General features: G+C 39.7%; 1 protein-coding gene across 10 annotated transcripts in view; it reads left to right on the plus strand.

Moving 5' to 3' along the window:
• Positions 1 to 12500, plus strand: part of LOC137993481 (protein NLRC5-like) — a 94201-nt gene that overhangs the window by 56078 nt on the left and 25623 nt on the right. For 5 of the 10 annotated variants that reach the window (XM_068839370.1, XM_068839366.1, XM_068839365.1 and 2 more), the window contains 2 exons: positions 7004 to 7118; positions 12101 to 12500. The exon at positions 12101 to 12500 is cut by the window's right edge and continues 233 nt beyond it. The exons of 1 other annotated variant lie outside the window; for it this stretch is intronic. In XM_068839370.1, the coding sequence (XP_068695471.1) occupies positions 7013 to 7118; positions 12101 to 12500 (506 nt within the window). In that variant the 5' untranslated portion in view covers positions 7004 to 7012. Of the gene's footprint in view, positions 1 to 3354; positions 3452 to 7003; positions 7119 to 12100 lie in introns of those variants that run through there. 4 more of the 10 variants (XM_068839362.1, XM_068839364.1, XM_068839367.1 and 1 more) reach the window with 2 other exon arrangements.

Consider the following 12500-nt stretch of genomic DNA (forward strand, 5'->3'; position numbering starts at 1 on the left):
CAAGCAAGCAAAGCAACTCAAGGAAGCACTTGAAAATAGTGTTGAGAAAAGCAGTGTAAACAAGTAAAGTAGTGTAAACAAGTCAAGCTCCTCAAGCGAGCAAAGCAGTGAAAGGAAGTAAAGCAGTTTAAGAAAGCAGAGCGGTGTAGGAAGGTAAAACAATTCCAGCAAGCAATGCAGTGTAAGGAATTAAAGCACCTCACGAATGCAAAGCAGGGTACGGAAGTAAAGCAGTCATTGGTAAGAAAGCAAAGCAGTTTAAGAAAGTAAAGCACCTCAAACAAGGAAAGCAGTGAAAGCAAGTCAAGCACCTCAAGCAAGCAAAGCAGCGAAAGAAAGCAAAGAAGTGTAAGAAAGTATAGCACCTCAAGCGAACCTCAAGCAAACAAAGCAGTGTAAGGTTTTCTTCACACTGAAGAAGAGGGTCCAACATAAGTTTAGCAGGATGCGGGATGGGGCTTAAAATCGAGGCGGGATGTGGGATAAAAATACGACGGCGACAGCGGGATGTGCTCCGTTTTCATAGGCGTGATACGGGATAGTAAATAACCTCGCGTTATGAGTTGAATAGCTTTTTTAATTTGCTTGGAGAATGAAAAATTTGGCCAAAAGACCCTAAAAGACCCTTAGAAACCACGTAAAAAATGTACAGTACTCGGACCTATGCCGCTCACGCAATTTTCTGTTTGTCCTTTAGGAGTAACACGTGACGCAAGTTAAAAGTAAGTCGATCTTTTTTAACCACGTTGCGTTCGTTGACATGCGCGCAATGGCGAAATCGTCTCACTCCGCCAACTTCATCTGAAACCTCTGACATAATAAAACTGCGTTGCAATTTATTACGAAAAGGGAAGCTTTGGAAAAGCAGTTTTCTCCGCGTAAGGAAAGAATTCGGGAAGTGAAGAAGGAAAAAAACGCTAAACAAAATCCGGGAAAACTGAAAAATCCGCCTAAAAAGGCCTGCTATCACCTGGCACATGAAAGCATTCTAAATGGTGAAGTCTGCCGCTTCTCTACGTCACTTTCCGAGTCACTGTTATCATCATCGTTATTACAAAATTCGTCAATATAAGTATCCGCACCAGTATCCTCCTCAGGGTCTTCGCCCTCTTCACTAGACTCACAACAATCGCTAGGCCCAAAGGTCTTACAAATCGGTAGGGTACGTTCAAGGACGTTTCAGTTCCTGTGCCTGACACATTTACCATGGCGCCATGCCAATATTTCATCTGCGCTTCTTCTTTTCGATTGCATTGGTTGCAGTGGGTTTAGGTAAGTGGATTCCTGTTAGTCTAAAGGTATGTTGTAGGTAGGAAGCTTTGAGGTTTAAAAACAAGTCTGTTGGCATCAGGAGGTCCTCACTCTCACATAGCAGTGGCCAGGAACGCCATTCTCAGCCATTCAACTCCCATTCTCAGCAAGGACACTTTATCTCCCATTCCCAGACACAACTCTCGTTTTCCAGTGATCAAATCTCGTTTTCCCACCCAAAAATCAGGTCAATCCCATCTCCCGTTTTACCCCTTCATGACCATCAACGAAATTACTTTCCTCGACACAGTAGTTTAAAACTCATTATAAGCCGAATGGAACTTTTCAATATACACTCTTCAACTCATGCGGCCACCCCCCAGGCGTAAAAAATGGCTTCATTAATGTTAAGGCAATGAGACTTCTTAGGACGAACTCTTTGAAAACAACATGATTTGAATAGAGCCTTGAGGAGTTCAAACATGCAACGCCTGAGAGCACGTGGCTATCCAAACAAAACCATAGAAAAGGGCTAACGAGAGGTTTTTGCCTTTTGTCACTACGTACCACCCAGCAGTTAAAAATCTTAAACAGATATGGATGGAACAATGGAGCCTAAAAGCTCCGATAATATCATACAAAACAGGTAAATCTCTTAGGCCCGTTTTAAACGTCGCATTTCTAATGCAAATGAGAAAAATCTATTGTTTTCGCTCATTTGTATTAGATTCGGCAAATGTGAAATGCGACGTTTAAAACGGGCCTTAAAGACACGCACGTCTGCGCAAAAATATTATTTTAATGCTCTTATGCAGAATGCGCGACGTTCGCAAAAAACACACTGACGGTGTACGTGCAGGACTGCATGTCATAGATCAATTTGGGTAACGCAATGTTGTACCCAATTCAAATCTCTTGGAGTTAAGATTCTTTGTGTATTGCATTTGCATGATAATGAAGCATTCATATGGAAATATTTGGAACAAAACGTTTTTTTCCCGAAGGATCTGAATTGGGTACAACATTGAGCTAGCCGAATTGGTCTATTAACTTCTATCTAGAAATGCAAGCACATAATGTACACTCATATCAATCCTCTGTAAGTAGCGTTTTTCAGTCTAACTGAACTTTTGCGTCTACGTGAAGTCATTACGTCACTGCTTAATGAGAGTTCATCTTTGGTAATGTAGAAGGTATAGGACGTTCTCAACCAATCTCTAGAGACACCAATAACAATAGAGAAACGTACGAATTCTGGTGGACGAACAAAAGACGCTAATGAGAGATCTTTTGTTTTCGTCCACCAGCATGGAGGCGATGACGTCACGTGAAAACCATCTATATAAATTGTTGATCAGTTGAGCTGGGGCAACGTGGTCTCAACAAGGCGGGATCGGGATGAAAATGCACATTGCGGCGGGATGGCGGGATGGAATTAAAAATAGCGGCGGGGGTGCGGGATTGAAATAGCCTATTTTGGACCCTCTGAAGAAGGCTTATACACCCGAAAAGTCTGTGATTTCTAAAAAAACTACTGACACTTTTTGATATTTATTTTATATCACACCACTTCTTAAAGGAGTCGTAGCCTGCGCAGCAGGCGGTTTGGCGAATTTTAGACGCTTCTTTCCGCTGGGATTGATTTTCAAGTGATCGTTTTGAATATGGCCGTGACCGAAATGAAACGAGGACGCGAGAGGGGAGCGGCCGAGGAGAAGGAGTGAGAAACCGCTCGTTCTTCTCGTCCCTCCCCCTTCGCTTCCTTTTCGCGTGACCTGACTGAAAAACGCTATGGGTGGGTGGGTATAGCAGGTCCACATCAGCTGAATAGCTGCCAAAGCTTCAACCTTCTCAAACAAATAAATAACAAACAAACAAACCTTTACATTCAAACGATCACTCGAAAGTCAATCTCGGTGGAAAGAAGATTCTAAAATTCACCAAACCGCCTGCTAAAGGAGTCGCTTTTGTTTTAATTTAATACCGGTACACTATACGTGGGCTTACTCCAAGTACCGACTCCATGAAACTCCGCCATATGAACAATGAACATCTTCATGAACGCTGCTCATTGGTGGAAATTTATCACGTGAAAGCTGTTCAACCAAGCTTGGTTGTTTCCGATTTCGCTGAGTTATGAAGCAGATCAAAAGAGAATCAAGGCCAGACTGAAATACTATGAAAGCCTCGTAAACCCTTGGTAAGTGTTTTTAAACTCTGTAAAGGAAAATACTCGATAGAGTGACGATCCTCCGACGTCTGGCCATGATATGCGGAAATAGCGATGGTTTCTTCAAGCTTTATATTGCTCCATTTGCAGACCTGCCCACCCCCAAGAGTGAAAGAAACTGGTGGTGGGCTCCAAAAAACGATGAGATTGAGCAAAAAAAAAAAAATGGAGATTTTGCAAAAACGTCATCTGACTTAATTATTCAATCTATACAGTATGGTGCCCAATGGTGCCCTTGGTCCACGACTTTTCCGAACATGATGTTATATTTCCTCGTTAACTAAAATACATGTACCACGAAAAACAAATGTGTCCGATGATTTCTTGATTATTCTTCTTTTACATGACCAAAATTTCCGCTTTCCTGCTATCGGTGATTGTTTGTTGCGTTAATCTAGCTTTCTGGAAAGTCTCTGCTCTTGCGGCTCCGTATAAACTTACATGGTCATGTTTACTTGGCTTGTGTAAGGATAAAACGCAACGGGAACAAGTGTCTTTTTGCAGAACAGATTCCCAGTTAAGGACGGTGCCTACTAATTTAAGATATTTTTGCCCCGGTTTATGATTATGCACGAAATGTAGATCTTAACAAGTGTTATTGAAATCCAAAAAGAAAATTGGGGGTAACCACGCATTTTTCAAAGATAATTCATGAATAATATTCGTAAAAAGCTTTAAAATGCAAAGCAATGTATGGCGTTCTTTCTGAAATTGAAGCTTAATTATCTCTCAAAACTAACCTAACCGTAACCAATTTTCTTTTTGGATAACAAGAGTACTTACTAAGATCTACTTTCTCCAGATTATTTAAACCGTGCAAAAATATCCCTGTATTAGTAAGCATCAGCGTTAGGAAATCCGAGTATCTGGAGATGCACAGAATGTATGCGTAATAACAGTAGGAACCGCCCTTAAACTAATTTCTGCGGTTGGGATCGAATTTGCTGCAGAGTTTTAAACTTATGTTTTATCGACTCTTGAAAAATATCAAGGTGTCCTTGGTCCGTGACTTATACTACTTATGACCCCAGAGAACTTAATTCTCGCAAAGCAGATAAAGAAAACGTTCAATAAAAGGGAAAGGTGTTTTCTTTAAAGGCCCAGTTTTACTGTAGTTGCAACGCACACCCAGCATGATTTCGTGTATTACGAAATTAAAAAAATTCGAAAATCTCAGAAAGCCTTTCAGGATCTTCTTCGTCAAAAGCATGCCGTAGATAAATCTTTTAGGTGCTGGTTTGAATGCGTTCTCTACTTATCATTTCATATTTTTATCGTAGTATGTTATGTCTATAATTGTTTAAAACCCTTTGACGTTGAAACCGGCCTAAACCGGCCAGACTTAGTATTTTAATCTGTCTAACAACAGACCATTTTACTCGTCAATGGGGAACCCCTGGGAGTCAATGGGTTAACCACTCACTGAAAAACTGTCAGCATTAAAATATTTCTATTTGAATAGTATCGAACAACATGATGAATTGCCAAAGCGAAGTTTAAATAGAGTAAGCGTTGCATTTCATCACTGAAACAATGTCACCTAGCTTGTTAGCTTCAGAATTGTTCTATTCCTTTTGCTGAATAGCCGAGCAGCAAAAATTCGGCCTTGGTGATTCTCCCGTGTCTAAATTAGTCGACTCCATAAAGATGATAGGGAATTTTAGCGGCCAATCGGAATACACTATTTCAAATTCAAAACAATAACTGAGGATCGGAATTTTAGCGGTTTCACTTGTTAAAATCACCCAGTAAACCACACGACGATTAGGCTAATGCCGTTGTGCCTTGTTTTCAACAGCAGGACTGGCGTGACAAAAATAATTGGCCAATCGGAATACGCTATTTGAAATTCAAAACAATAACTGACAATCACGTTTTGTTTTTGGTGAAAATGGGCCTTTAAAGTTAAAGATTTTAAGTATGCTTTTATTGTACCTAAACAAGCTCTTAATGTAGATTTAATCTTTTAAAGCGAGTGCTTAGGAAAGACAATAAAGGACGATGATTTTCAGTAGGTTTAAAGCAACTTTGTAGTCGTTAGGCAGGCAGTATTGTTGCAGGGTCCCAAAATCTTAACTGAAGAGTAAATATCTAAAATACACCCTTATCACTAAGTGGCTGATTGACATTGGTGTCCTATCAACCCATTGACTGCCACGGGTTCCCTATTGACGAGTAAAATCTTCTGGCAGTAGACAGAGTAAAATACTATTATACTGTACTTATTCAGCTATAAGCCGAACGATTTTTACACAAATCCACACTCAATTTGGGCAAATTTGAAGCTGTAGAAGGGGTCTCGGCTTATAGTAACAAATGAATGTGTATTCACTTACAAGCCGAACTACATGTAAATTACTTGTAAAATGAAGAAAAGTTGTTGTTGGTTTAATATGGACTTTCATTATTTGGTGGCTCGTAAAGGAGCCATTTGTGTTGCTGTGTGATCGGAATTGATCTTATTGCTCGTCTTCTTCCTCGCTCTCTGTCTCGAATTTGTCGTCCATTTCCTTGTCTTCGCTTTTTTTTTTCCTTCTGGAATATTATTGTTGAAGACTGCATCGTCTTCTATGCCGTTGAGTGCATTATAGAGATGCCACAAGTCTTGAACAAATGCCTCACCATCTCTTCGGGAATATTGCACCAAGCCTGTTTTACCCATCGAAGGAACGAAGAGTCTGGGAACGAGATTGCACCATCTGTTGACACAGATCTTGTGAAGAAGCTTGTCACATGACACCATAGCAAACTTGAGATGAAAGCGCAAGTGGATTTCTTCTTGTTTAAAGCGACATTTTTCAAGCAAAAAAGCTGTACACACTAAAGGGAAACTCTTACCTTGACTTCTCTGCTTTGAAAACCATGCCAAAGGTCGTTGTTGGAGCTCGGGGTACACTCCCCGATAAGCTCCCCGTTGAACAGATTTGCCTGATCTTTCCTCCAGCGACGGAACCATCGACTCTCTGATGCCGTATTCTCTGGCAATCTCGGAGTTATCTTCTACAGCTTCTGCTTCGGTGACTATTTTAAGTTTAAAGGCGAGGTTGTAAGGTTTCCAGTAGAATAACTTTTTATAAAACAATTCGCTTTTATGAAGACAAGTTTTCAGTGGGGTCAGTAATTGTTAATAATATTCGTCACCTCACGATCACGTCGCTTGTTTGTTTCTAATATTTCATGTTCATTTTATTGCTTTGAGTATAATTTTTCAGTCAATGTCAATTTGTACATGTATTTTGAAATTACGAAAACTCCATAGCCGATAATACACATCAAGACCTAAAATGGGTCTCTGCTTATAGCCGAGTATTATGCATTTACAATTCGCGTCAATCAAGTTGATTTTTTTGCATAAGTAGTTTGGGGTCTCGGCTTACAGCCGAGCGCGGCTTGTAGCCGAATTAAGAATGGCTGGTTCAGGCTGGCTTGGGAGTCAAAGGGTTAATATTGATTTTCTTTTTTACACTTCCAAGAACAAAACACTCACCCACTTCTCATCTATTTTTATTTCCTTGTACATAGTGAGGGAAGATGTCAAAAAAGCCAGCGCATGGTAAGAAGCCACCAGCATGGAAGGTTGTCAAAGGTGTTGGTTTGGAAATATTGCAGGGGAAGAAAAAAGAACATCAACATTCTGGTAAGTTTTTTTCTAGTTTCTGGTACATAACAGCAGTATATCTTGATAACAATAATGGCACATAGTTTCTATTAAAAAAAGAACCCCAAGAGTCATTTGTTTTTCAAACTTGATGAAAGTGCAAATTAGAAAGTTTGATGTCCAAGCTTAGGGTAAAAAATACATGAATTGGGTGAACTGTCATAAATTTTTATATCACTTGAAAGCTTATTACTTAAAGAGTTACAGGTGCAAATATTGTTAGATTTGGAGCTTTATTGCATGTTAAAAATGATGCAGTATCAAGGATACATGTACCTTCAGTCAAGTTAAAACAAAAATATTAATGCAAGTGGAAATTATTTTGGGTGCAAAATTAAACAAGATTCTAATTTCTTAAAAGTAACGTAACTGGATGTCTTGATGATATAGAGTAGCTTTTAGGAGGTCTTGAGCTGATCCAGGGATGTAGATAGAAGCCGACAGCCGGAAAAAATCACCGCCTATTCCGAAGAAATTTCTGGATGGTCAAGTAATTTGAGTTTTTGAGATTTGTTATCTGTGTTATATAATTTGTAAAAAAAGAAATGTACTACACACTCAAAATGTAGTGACGGACACTGGGTGTAGAACCGTCCGAAAGGTTGATTCATTACAAGGGTACATAAAATGTGATCCAAGATCTCGTGTGTTTGGTAAAAAGCTCATTGGCTCGCGGTATTTCTACTTTGTGTACATAAAATAATGTTAATCCGCAGTGCGTGTATTTCAACCGTGTCGTATGAGCTGAAATGTTGGCAAAAAAAGGAGGAAAAGTGATTCTGAGGTACTCAGTATAAAGAAATCCTTCAACTCTGCCAAAGCTACATGTACTTCATCAAACTCTGGCGGACTGAGTGAAAATTCAAAGAAAGCACTATAGCTAAGACAGAATCGGCACGAGACACCGAGAGCACGTCTTTCAAACAAAGTGACATTTTTGATTAAAAAGACAACAAGAAACTTTCTGAAAACATTACTAATGGCCTTGAATTTACCTCCTAAAATCGAGGAAAAGGCATTTATTAGAGTCTTATTTTCAAAAATTTTCAGAGAAGCATGCCTGCGGACCCCGCTGGAAGGGACATGCCAGAGGCGTGTCCAACTGGGCCTTCTGCCTGTTAAATGAATATTATCATCTTTACAAAATTTTAGATACATCCCTGTGATCTGAATTGCCTCTTTTAGGAAAGTTTGACAGTAAAGTAAGTGTAACTTAATTATTTTGAACGGTGTAAAAAATGGCGGTCGCAGCAGGAATTCTTAAATCTGCTTTTTCTCCAAAAGGAAAATGCCCATGACCAAAAACCATATTGACAGTGCATTGGGAAACATCATACACTACATCTGGACAAAATTTGAGAGAAATCGATTTTGAGTTGTGACCGTGAAAATTAGAAAATGTTTGCACTCTTGAAGTACTCTCTTTAGCAGTCATGTGTTTGACATTCTGTGATGAAAGTCAATGTAATATATACAACATGAATGGCAGATCTGTATAGGATTTACACACTCGAGGTGAAGGACAATTATTGTCTGGGTGAGTGTATAACTTATATTCCTGAAAAGGACTCTTTAGGGTGACATTGACTGATGTTTGGACAAATTAAGTCAAGTGATTTCTGTAGCATCAGTAGATGGTATTAATACTCTAGTCATTGATGACAGTGGTTGGTTAGCAAGGTCATGATGTTATTGGTTGATTGTCAGTCGAGCCTTGATGTCACTGGCCATGAACACTGCAAATAGTGATTGGTGCATTTTGATCCATTTTAGTCTAATGTCGCGTATTGTTAGCAAAATAGCTTGGTCAGTCAGTTATTTTTATTAAAATAAAGCTGTTTGTCTGTTGCAGCTGCTGTTGTTGATAAGTCTGTTGTAGGGACAGGAGGAAGTTGTTGGAATTGGTTTAGTGGTCTTTCTTCTAAGTTACATGTAGTAAACCAAAGCTCTTTCCTGTACGGTCCATTGGTGTTAAAATTTAGGCTGTCTGTTGACGTCACCATTAAATTTTGTTGTTACATGTTTGTGTTGAGCCACCCTTGCATTCAAACCTGTTGAGCACATGTGAAGATACGATTAGACTACGGTAAAAAACTGCAGATACACTGTAAGCTGCACCCGCCGATAAGCCACACCCTGAATTTAGCAGCTCTAATTTTGGAAAAAAAGTGTTCTAAAAGAAATCCAAAGTCAAGCCTTGAGAAGCCTTCTTCATCATCCACTGTTCATCGAACGTAAACTCACTATTAACATTGAAATGGAAATTACCCGCAATTTTAGCACTTGAACATAATGAACATTGTTTCTACCAACTTTGACATATGATTGATCTTTTTCTGGTATTTGGTGACAGGAATTTCTTCATTCAACACAGTTTTTACATAGATTTTTGCATTACAACAACAAGAATGTGAATTGAACATTCGAAGCTTAGTAACCAGGCATTAGATGGGACGTGAAAATGGAAAACTTGCCACGGAAGCAGCGTGACGTTTTAAGAGTTTACACAAAGCGATAAGCTGTATGAAACATTGCCCAGTGTAAAAGGGTCTTTATTATTTTGTTTGTCAGTACCAGTAGTTGACACAAGACTATTTGTTCGACAAATTTACTATCAAAGTGCAAAACGGCGAAGAAACAGTGGGCCATCTACCATTGGAATACTCGTAATAATTGTTTATTAAAACTCTCTTGTAGTTGACTATAAACTAAATTAACGAGTTACTTACAAGCATAAGAATAAATACTACAATTTACATACTATAGTAATATTACTATCACTGGTGCATAGCGACATAATGTCCTGAAGAGATGATTGAGTCGTACTTTGTCAAGTACACCTGTATGGAGTAATAAACAACCTTGATGATACACAACACGATCTTGGGGACGGACAACAAGATGAACTTCTCGATAACGAATCTTGTGCGAGAGAACAGCTTGAGGGAACTGTTCGTTGTGACTACGATTGAGAGTTTGCATGGTTTCACTTTCTAAACAATTTACATACAGTATTAACTTTACTATTGTAAGTAGCGGAACAAATTTTCTTATCTAGAAAATGGATTTTTTTCACGCTAGTTTGGCATGAACACTAACTTTCTCTGTTTTCTGCTCGAACTTTTTTTTTCAAAATACAGTCCAAAATTGGGGTGCGTATTATACACAGGCGCGTATTATACACCGGGTAAATACGGTATTCCATTTAAGGTCACAGTCAACATAGTAAGATCTTATAAGTTGACACACGCTCTATGACTTTGTTTCCAATAATTATTGGAATTAAAGAAAAGTTGTAATAATGCATGAAATTTATCAAAATTTCCTTACATTTAGAAGGGTTAAGTCTCATGTTGTGGTCCATGGCAAATTGATGGATATTAGTCTAAGAATACATGTAGATATCAGAATGTGGATATTGTGAATAGCGTGGTATTTTCTTGTGTGTGGAGGATCGATTATGCATCAGTCAATTCCAACTGCGCCCTAACCACCCTCCCACCCCCCCTTCCTCCCACAACTGCAGGGCATTTACCCGCCTTGTCATTCCCAGTGGGGCTTTAGCTAATTTAGCGCAACCCGGGGGCCGGGCATTAGCCAATCCCAGGGGCACCCCCGGGCTTTTGACACCCATATGGTTTATATCTTTGAAACATGGAGAATTTCTGTGGTCAAGATCAGCACTTTCTGGAGAATTGGCTTATCCAGCAAGGACTGGAAAAAGTTGTCGACATTTTTAAAGGTGTGTTTTCTGAATTTTAATATGTACTTTAATCTAAAAAGCAAATTTCAAAGAAAATAGCGAGAGTGTGCATGAAGTGTCTTGTTTCACAACAGGCCAAATTTTAATATTAATTTTCTTTATGGTATTGTATTATAAAAAGTGCCGGTTTTTGAAATATTAAGTACACAGTGCGCGTTTTTCCAAAGGGGAGAACTCAAGGAAGCTGATGTTTGTTTGTAAAAATAATAAAGAATACAAAATTTGCCTGTGAAGTTTTTACTATAACGTTAGGAGCAGACGTACCAAAATAAAAAGTGGCGTTAAAACGCTGAAAACGGCAGTAAACTATGATGTAACAAATAGAACCTGTTGCATGGTTGATTGGAAGGATCCTGGGGTCGGGGCATTTGCCCTCTACTTTTGTCCCCACCCCTGGGCATTTGACAGCTTAAGTGCCCAGCCCCGGGGAATTTGCCATCCATATGAAAAAAAAGGCAAATTCCCAGGGGTTAGCCTGGGAGGGGGGGGGGCAGGGGCAGGGGCAGGGGTAGGGGCAGGGCGCAGTTGGAATTGACTGATGCATTACTGTTAAAGTGACAGGCCGTTGTCAATGCTGCAAACAGGTTTGCGGGAGAATGGAAATTCCATGCAGTGTGACGTTTTCCCGACGTTTTCCTTTTAACCCTTTGATACCCAAACCAGCCCAAACGGGCCCAAACTGGCCATACTTAGTAATTTACTCTGTTTAACGCCAGACGATTTTACTCATCAATGGGAACCCCCAGGAGTCAATGGGTTAAAAGCGTCAGTTAACGGAAATTGGCGGTAAAATTCACGACACCTTTTTCAAGTGTTCCCGCAGATAAGCTGCAACCCCAATTTGGAAAAAAGGTGCGGCCTATTTGCTGGTTTTTGCGGTAAACACAATAGACACATGTTTGAACTGCAGAAGCACATCACAGTTATGAAAATTGCTTGAGCAGTAACAAATGTAAAGCCTGAAAATTTTCAGCTTGAACAGGATTTGAATCCATGGGTGGCAAACTACTCTACTTCTGAGCTGTCTTGGGATCAGACCTGGTGATGTGATCCTATTGAATTTTCAAATGAAAGTAGCAAATATTATTCATAGGAAATCGTGAAAACTGAAGCAAACTCACCTTAAGTGAGATTTTTATGATGATGGCCCTTAGTAACCGGAATGATGCCTAAGAGATCTTTTCTGACACTTTTTCAGGTGAAGTTGATGGAAAAACCAAGTACACCCTGCTATGTTGCCTTCTGGTCAGGCTGGGGTCACAAGTGTTGAGGGATGTGTTTGACAGAACAATTCAGCCTCAAGACCTTTGCAGTGCCTTGAAAAATGAGCCAGCGCATTCTAAGCTTCAGTCTCTTCGAAAAGAAGGAATCCTCAATCCAGTGCAGTGGAGTCAGTTGTATCCAATTAAACCCTCCTCAGTATCATCCACAGGCTTTGACCCTTCTCTATTGATTGTGCTTCTGAGGACGATCTGTAACCTGAGTCCTCCATCCTCTGGCTGGGATCTACTTCCTCATTCACTTGACACCAGCTGTGAGTCTGACATTGCACGTTTGAAGTATTTTGTCGATGCAGTATCAGCCTCTGCCAAAGAGGC

This window comes from Montipora foliosa, chromosome 2 (assembly GCF_036669935.1).
Source record: "Montipora foliosa isolate CH-2021 chromosome 2, ASM3666993v2, whole genome shotgun sequence".
In the NCBI taxonomy this organism is placed as follows: Eukaryota; Metazoa; Cnidaria; class Anthozoa; order Scleractinia; family Acroporidae; genus Montipora; species Montipora foliosa.